The sequence below is a fragment of the Centruroides vittatus genome, unplaced genomic scaffold, assembly GCF_030686945.1.
Source record: "Centruroides vittatus isolate TY-2023 unplaced genomic scaffold, ASM3068694v2 contig_651, whole genome shotgun sequence".
Classification (NCBI taxonomy): domain Eukaryota; kingdom Metazoa; phylum Arthropoda; class Arachnida; order Scorpiones; family Buthidae; genus Centruroides; species Centruroides vittatus.
In genome coordinates this window covers 3,033,963-3,042,107 of record NW_027122405.1, presented here as the reverse complement: position 1 = coordinate 3,042,107, position 8,145 = coordinate 3,033,963, and the positions used below count along the sequence as shown (strand labels likewise).

The 8,145-nt window shown below is 28.7% G+C and overlaps 1 protein-coding gene across 1 annotated transcript in view; it reads left to right on the top strand.

Moving 5' to 3' along the window:
- The first annotated feature begins 1,018 nt into the window (after positions 1-1,018).
- LOC136979858 (fatty-acid amide hydrolase 2-like) overlaps positions 1,019-8,145 on the top strand; it is a 55,576-nt gene continuing 48,449 nt past the window's right edge. The window contains exons 1-3 of the mRNA XM_067275879.1: positions 1,019-1,220; positions 1,301-1,520; positions 7,063-7,272. Coding sequence (XP_067131980.1) covers positions 1,029-1,220; positions 1,301-1,520; positions 7,063-7,272 — 622 coding nt within the window. The 5' untranslated portion in view covers positions 1,019-1,028. The remainder of the gene's footprint in view (positions 1,221-1,300; positions 1,521-7,062; positions 7,273-8,145) is intronic.

Genomic DNA, 8,145 nt, shown 5'->3' with positions numbered 1-8,145 from the left:
ATGAGATTGCATTACAAAGTAAACGAAATGTTTATTTAATGATAAATTACAAATTACATCTAATGCGAAATTTGAGCTTGGTGTTTTTTGATAACTTCATTTATATTTGGACGTAAAAACGATAACGATAATCTCATTTCGTGATCCAGATTTTAAAGTCTAGATCTTTTTTTCGTGCCCTAGGAAGGTAGAACCGATTGAACTACTTGTCTCACGTCGCTTATGTATAGGTATTCGCAGTGGCGGCACACTTCAAAAATCTCGCGGCACAGTGGTTGAGAATCACTGCCTTAGCTATTTGCAGCGCAGGAGCTGAAAGATGTTTGTGTTTAATGAATGTAATATGTACAAAAATAAAAAAATAAAAAACACTTAAATTGTTGAACATTGAATCTGAATTCATGCAAATAATTTACTAGGAAAAGAATTAAAAGATTTACATTATTTTTACTAATGAATTCATTAATCTAAATAATAGGAGACATTAAACAAATGATTATTATAAAAAAATATATTGCCCAATGGTTGAACTTTGTGCTATTTATTCCTCTAAACATAAAAAGTTAACAGAAACCGGTTTGACTGTAATAATCTTGTCAAAGATATCTTAAAAATAATTTTATTTCTCTTTTAATACAAACTATATAAATATTTTAAGATTTAAATTTTCATTTGCGATCATCTTCTGTTTCTTATATATTTTATATGTCCATTAAAATAAATTATTTATCTTGGTAATATAATTTTTAAGATAATAAATATTATATTTTTCCTGCAGGAATCTAAAAAAAGTCATTAAATAGTTTTATTAGGACGAAATTATAAATAATTTTAACACTTTTAGGTAGGATATTTACAAATATTTTAAATAAAAATTTAATTATATAGAAAGTATATACATAATATAAAAATATATCGCATATTAGAACAGATGTTGCAATGCAACGACCGACTTTGAGTCTTCCAACTGGTAGCATTGAAGTATAGGTCAGTTGTTCTATAATGTAACTAGTTTCTGTCTGTTAAAAATGTCTGTTAAATCTTTCCTCATTACGTTATGGCGCCGAATCTTATTAGGATTCAGGATATCTCTGGACTGTGCAACAAGTTTATTATTCCGTATCAGTTACTGTAGGGAAACACGTAAAATAGAATGCGTTAAAAATCAAATTTTACTGGAAAGTGCTATTTCTTTAGCAGAGAAGATACGAAAAAAGCAGGTATTGATGCATTCGTAGTTGTTATAAATGATCAGTTTTATGTGTGAATGATACATAAACGATGTAATGCTTTTTAACAGTTGAAAAGTGTGGCGGTAATTGAAGCGTATATTTCTAGAATCAAGGAAATTCAACCAATATTAAATGTTGTTGTAGAAAACCGATTCGAACAAGCGTTAGAAGAAGGGAGAAAGGTGGATGAGTTAATAGCTTCTCAAATATACACAGAAGAAGCATTAGAACAGCGTTTTCCCCTTTTAGGTATTCCCTTTTCTTCTAAGGAAACATTAGCTGTTAAAGGTAAGCATGTACAGTACTGTAATATAATAATAATAATAATAAATCGGTTAATGTATTAAGGGGACCTAATAAGGTCCCCTTAATACAATAAACCGATTTATTATTATTATTACAGGGGGTTAGGAAAAAATAATATTATTATACGTATATTTAAAATCATATTGAATACAATTTCATACCTTTGGAAAGGTTAACATATTGTCAAATTAATCCGTGAAATTAAAAAGATTGTTCGTTAATTCTATGGTAATATAGTTGAAAAATTATTAATTTTATACATATATTTTAATGTTAGATTATCAAATTTAGATCTGAAGTTTGATTCTTGATTTCTATAAATTAATTCTTTAATTTGGTATTTTCGACGAAACTCCTCTAACATCGAGCATTCATTGAGGATATGAAATAGATTTACACTAGTAACAATCTCTTGTAAAGTCAATATAGGTATTATTGACAATGATAGAATATTTGTCGAGTCAAATTTGTAATAATATGCGTTTAATACTTAAATTTATATTTCTAGTTAAAATATTCGAATCTGTAGGAATATTTAAGGTAGTCTGGTACCAAAGATGATAGGTTGAATTAAGTATATGATTTTGATCTTTAGTAATTGATTGCGATATGACTGATTCCATCATTAAAGAGTATCCAATTATCCAAGAGTATCCACTCGGAGGAAAATACAGTTTTCCTCCGAGTTATCAAATAATAGATTAGATATTCCATATAATTGAAGAATTTTATTGAATCTAAAGAACCATGTATTTGTAATAGTTGAATCGTTGATTTATGATCTCATAATATTAAATAAAAATTTCACACTATCATCAACGGTATGTAGTAAACGATAGAAAAATCTAAATAGTCGTTTTAGGAAAAAATGAAGCAATTGTAGGCTATTTGATTCTGATCAAATGGCATACCCTGGTACTGTACGTTCTAACTTGAATAATGTACGCAGATAGATAATATGAAATTTCTCTAAATCGTGAAATAGATCGAGTTCCCATATCGGACTTGCATTAAAAAATTGCTGGTAATATTAACGTATGGAATATTTTCACGTGAAGCTTTAAATCTGAGATTTTTAAATTTGAGCATAAGTAAATAGCATTATTGATTAGCTGATTAATTTTAGTATTTAAATAATCCAAATGCTGGTTGAAACTGCCATTCCAGTTGAAAACAATTCCTAAATATTTTATGTTGTTAACTACTTCAAGAGGTAGGCCATTTAAATGAAGTAATTTCTCAAGTTTACATATTTTAATGTTGTTTCTAAAGATAATTATTTTAGATTTTGTTACATTAATTGTTAGATAGATGGAATTTAAATAATTAATTTTAATAATCTTACGTTGCAATGTTATACGTGTCGGAGCCAGCAACACCAAATCATCAGCATAAAGGATGTAATGAAAAATTCGACCATAGACCTATATAAAGATACCTTCTGTATCAGTTGTAAAGAGATTATCTATTTCGTTAATATAAAAATTGAATAGATATGGTGAGAGCGGTTCTCCTTGTAAAATTCCACGACTTAGGTTTATCTCCGGATATGTTTGATTATTGCAAACAATATTAGTACAAAAATGATCGATTCTGTTCCTTTAGATTTTGTAAAAGCAAATTGCAATTGCGAATTTAATTTATGATTCGTGATCCAAACTTGAAATCGTGTAGCTAAAATAGATGTAAAACACTTCCGTAAAGTCGGTGCAAGCGCAATTGGTCGGTAGTTTGCAGGATCAATTCTATTACCTTTTTTATGAAACAAGTATTTTTGCAACATTCCAGGATTTTGGATATACCGAAGAATTATAAAAAATATTAAATAAACCTAAAAGAGTTTGTTTACCCGACGGCGGTAGCAATTTTGTAAGTTTTGTAGTAATTAGATCCAAACCTGGAAATGATTTATGCTTTAATTTTCGAATTGAAGTTTCAAGTTCATCATATAAAATTAATGGATCCAGAAATTCGTTTGTTAAATTTGGCAATTCATTTGTTGGAGGAGTTTCTATCACTGTAAATCTATTGAAATAATTCATCCATGTCGAAAATTCCATATGTATAGGTTGATCAAGATTTTTCTTCCGCAACTGTTGTACTGTCGTCCAAAACAGTTCATTATTGCTATTTTCAGCTAATCGATGTTGTAATTTGTTAAAATAATTTAATTTTTTTGTTTTTAACAGGTTAAAGTATGTAGTTTTCAACTGTCGATATTGATTAAAAGTTACCATCGAGTTAAATTTCCTAAATTGTTGTAGTGCTTTATTCTTCTGTAATTTTAATTTGTAGCAGTCGAGGTCATACCAAGGTTTTTTGAACCTATGTATTTTTTATTTTTTATCGTTCTTGTTTTAATAAATATTTTAATTAGATTTTCTATTTGGATATATTTTTCAATGCCCTCTAAAGGGGAAGTATTGAACAAATATTTGATCATTTCACTAATTTGGTCTTGAAAGCGTTGATAATCATATCTAGTTATTGAGTAATTTGACGATTCGTAATTGCTAGGTTGATTTTCGGCTATTCCAAAAGAAATTCTTACCGGAAAGTGATCAGACAAATCGGTATCTAGAACACGCATATTCAAACATTGATTCACTAATAATTCTGTGCATATTATTAAATCAATTTTCGAATATCCATTATTGTTTAGACATGTCATGTACATTCTGATGGATAATCGGTATTAATTCTACCATTTAGTATATATAATTGGAATTGAGAAGTATATTTAAGTAACTGTATCCCATATTATTGTATCTTTTATCTTTAGATTTACATATGTTATAAATCTGTGTATTCGGCCCTTTATATTCTAAATCCATTTTCTGTGCTATACGAGCATTCAGATCTCCAATTACAATAATAAATGGTGATATATGTTTCAATTGTTCATATTGTTTAAAAAAATCATGTAGAATCTGAGGGTGTTCGGGAGGAACGTAGACCAACATAACTATTATTAAATTATTTTTCAAAAAGATCAAGCTAAATTAATTATTTGTAATATCACTATTATATAATAATTATTTTTTTTTAATTGATTTAATTTCTCCAATGTTTTTTAATTAATTAATAAACTGAGTCCACCAAAAGCACGTCCAGGGTCTACTGGTTTTTCAGCTGAAGTGGTTATGATATAGTAATTTTCATTGTTATTAATTAATTAATTAACTAATTAATCCGGTATAGAAGTCATCCAGGTTTCCGTAATTCCTAAGATGTCTGTATTATTTAGAAGATAAATAAAATCATTAGTAGCAATTTTCTTAGTTAGACCTTGACAATTCCAGTTAATTATTTTTAGTTGAGTTTTATCGGAATTTTGGTTTTGGCTGATTGGTTTTTTTTTATTTGAGTGGTAAAACCGATTGATCTAAATTTTTAAAGAGAAAATTCTAAAAAATCACCCGCATAGACTAGTTGTGTTTGTATGAAGCAATAAATAATTTTTTGTCGTTTTACGAGTAAATAATCATCACGTAATTTAACCTGAATGCCATGATTTTTAGGTTAAAATAGTAGGGTAGTAATAATTTTCGTCTGATACGAGAATTTTTAACCAAATCTGTTGGTTAATTTAATTTTTGACAATCTTCTAACAAATTACTTTGTTTTAATTAGTTAAAGGATGAAATTATATTATTTCTTAGTTGATTGGATTTTAAGATAATACATTTAATGATAACTTTATCATTAAAGCGATACGAAATTCATCATACACTATAGGAACGTGTTAGCTGAATGACCTTGGTCGAAACAGTTTTTACTAAGCCATTTTGTTAAAACCCGTTTTGTCTAGTTAAAACTAGTTTTAACTCAAATTCATTTTTGGCTAGCAGTAAATTCTAGTTTTAACAATGACATCCAGTAAAAACTAGTTTCAACTAGTTAAAACGCGTTTTCACTAAAAACGGGTTTTTACTGTAACATATAAATAAATTAACATAGGTATACTGGAATTGATGCGAATGTAACATAGATATATGTCATCGAGCTTTTATTGTACAAAACCACGTGCGAACCTCAAAGTCAGTCCAGCATTGAAAGTAACGCAAAGTTGAAACGTTCTCATGAGTGGTTTTTGTATTTATTACTGTCCAATTCTAAGACTGGATTGTTTTTAAAATATTAATAATTTTCTAGTTCAAACATTTTTAATTTCAATCTAGGAAATTTAATAGTAACATTATTATTAAACAGAAATTCTAACTTGAATATTTAAAATTCGAAATTCTACATTAAAAATTCTATTTCCGTAAAATTTCAAATATTTAACATACCTTTTTCTATAATTTGGATAAACCACAGTAGATTAATAGTAAAAATTTGCAAAAAACCAAAAAAGTAAAGCGTTGGTAAAACTTTACAGCTCTATATCAAGTGTGCAGTGAAGTCGGGTTAAATTACCAGATAGTCTTGCAATTAGGGTTGGCCCTTGAATTGGTTTATTTTTGCGTCTTTAATTAAAAGATGATAGAATTGTTTACCAATGTGCATATACTCCCTCGGGCTGCATTTAGTCTTGAAAAGGGGTCAAGCGCGTATGAACAGTCTTCGAAAGTATATGTGCACTTGTACGCAATTCTGTCGTCCCTTAAAGACGCAAAAGTGAACCTACCCAAGGGCCAACTGTAGTTGCATCGAATATATATACGAAGCGGGCTCTTGGTATTTAGTACGATTACAAACGAACGACTAGATGTCAGTATTTTAAATTTTTATTTTATATATTGTTTTGTAATATTTTGTGCGACGCCGCAGGTTGCCCATCTACAATCAACGCCATCGTAAGTGAATGGCAAACTAAAAATTAGTTAGCTGAATCTAAAAAATATATTATTCTTAATTAAATCGTTTGGAATATAGAGAAATTATTATTGAATAACATTTTTACTTACCTAAAATAAAGGAAATGATATAATTGGCCATTAAATCTGTTATGACTACAATCAGCGTTTTGGTGGCCGGGTGGAAAACTAATAACTCGTGCTTTCAAAGTTTAGCATTAAGATTAATAGAAGTGGTGAATAGTTTCTAGCAACGTAAACAAATGACTAATTTTGTCTGTTTTGATTATTTTTTTCCTAGGATGCTTTGTATTTTTGGGCCGAGTCGGACCAATGTAGTGTTGGATTCGGGTCGGCTGGACTAATTTAACTTCGGACTCGGGTAGGGCCGGGTAAAACGATAAAGGCCTACACATATAGGCCTATCTATATTACACCTAAAAATTGAAATTTATCTTACCTAACAAAAAAAATAAATAAATGAAATTTTTAAAAATAAAATCGAACAAAACAGTATATTATGTACTGTACTGTACATACATATTTAGAAAAACGGCCCAAATTGTTTACGGCCCATATGGAATTTTTCACATTTTCCACATGGCCAGTCCTCCCCTGGGGACATTCGTAGATTAATTCTTTTCTCGGAGATTTTTCGTTTAAAAAATTATAAATTGAATAATAACAAAATGAATAGTAATTCCATTATAAACTAAATTAATTAGGTATGCGAGTAACATGTGGATTAGTTTGGAAAAGCGATAACTTAGCCTCCGAAGACTGCGATGCTGTAAAATTGTTGAGAAAAGCCGGTGCAATACCTTTAGTTACTACGAATGTACCGGAAATGTGCTCATCTTGGGAATCGTACAATAAAGTATACGGTCTTTCTAAAAACCCTTATAACGTTAAAAGGAGTGTCGGTGGAAGTAGTGGTGAGTACAAGTAATTTCTATTGTTACTATAAAATATTTAATTAAATTCAATTGTGAAATATTATAGTTTTTTTTAAATAAAGATTTCTCTAAATTATTTTACAAATTTCTACACAAAATAAAAAATACTTCTAATATATTTAATGTTCTAAATATTACTAGGAGTTGTTATAAAAGAAAGCATTCAGTGATCTTAGAAATTATTTCGTAACAAATTATTTTATTACGTTTAAAATTATGAAGGAAATTTAAATTTTCAATTAAAAAGTTGGTGGATTCTTGGTTAAAATACAGAGTGGCCTAAAAGACATTTAACCGAACAATATATTGCGAAACAATAATTATAATTGTAATATAGTTAATAACATGCGGCTGTTTGGAAATAAGTTTTAACTACGTATAACCACGTATAATTAAGCTTAATAAAATATATCGAAGTCGGTGATTAAAAATGTTATTGTTCCATATAAATTCTTACTTTGGAGAATTTTTAGTCAATAAGTTGGCGAGTTCTTGTCTCAAAGATGAAAGCTTATTATATAGAAGTACTGTACAATACGTTGGGTCTGCTGTACAGGGCGAGATTAACAAATATACATTTAATATCTACATTAAAAACATTATTATCCCAAAAAACTTTCCCGATAAATAGGACCTGGAGATGAAATGAAGCCCGAATAAGTCATAAATGTGGTCTCATCTCTTTGCGATAGCCATAAAAATATGTAAATAAAATAAGTAAAACATTGTTAAAACATTTATCAAAAACTGTTATATTACTTTCATATAAATTGTTTAACATAAAAATTTCCAAAATTAAGTAGGGTTTTATGCACAAAAGGACTTGCTACACTTGGATCCTCTACTCCGTAT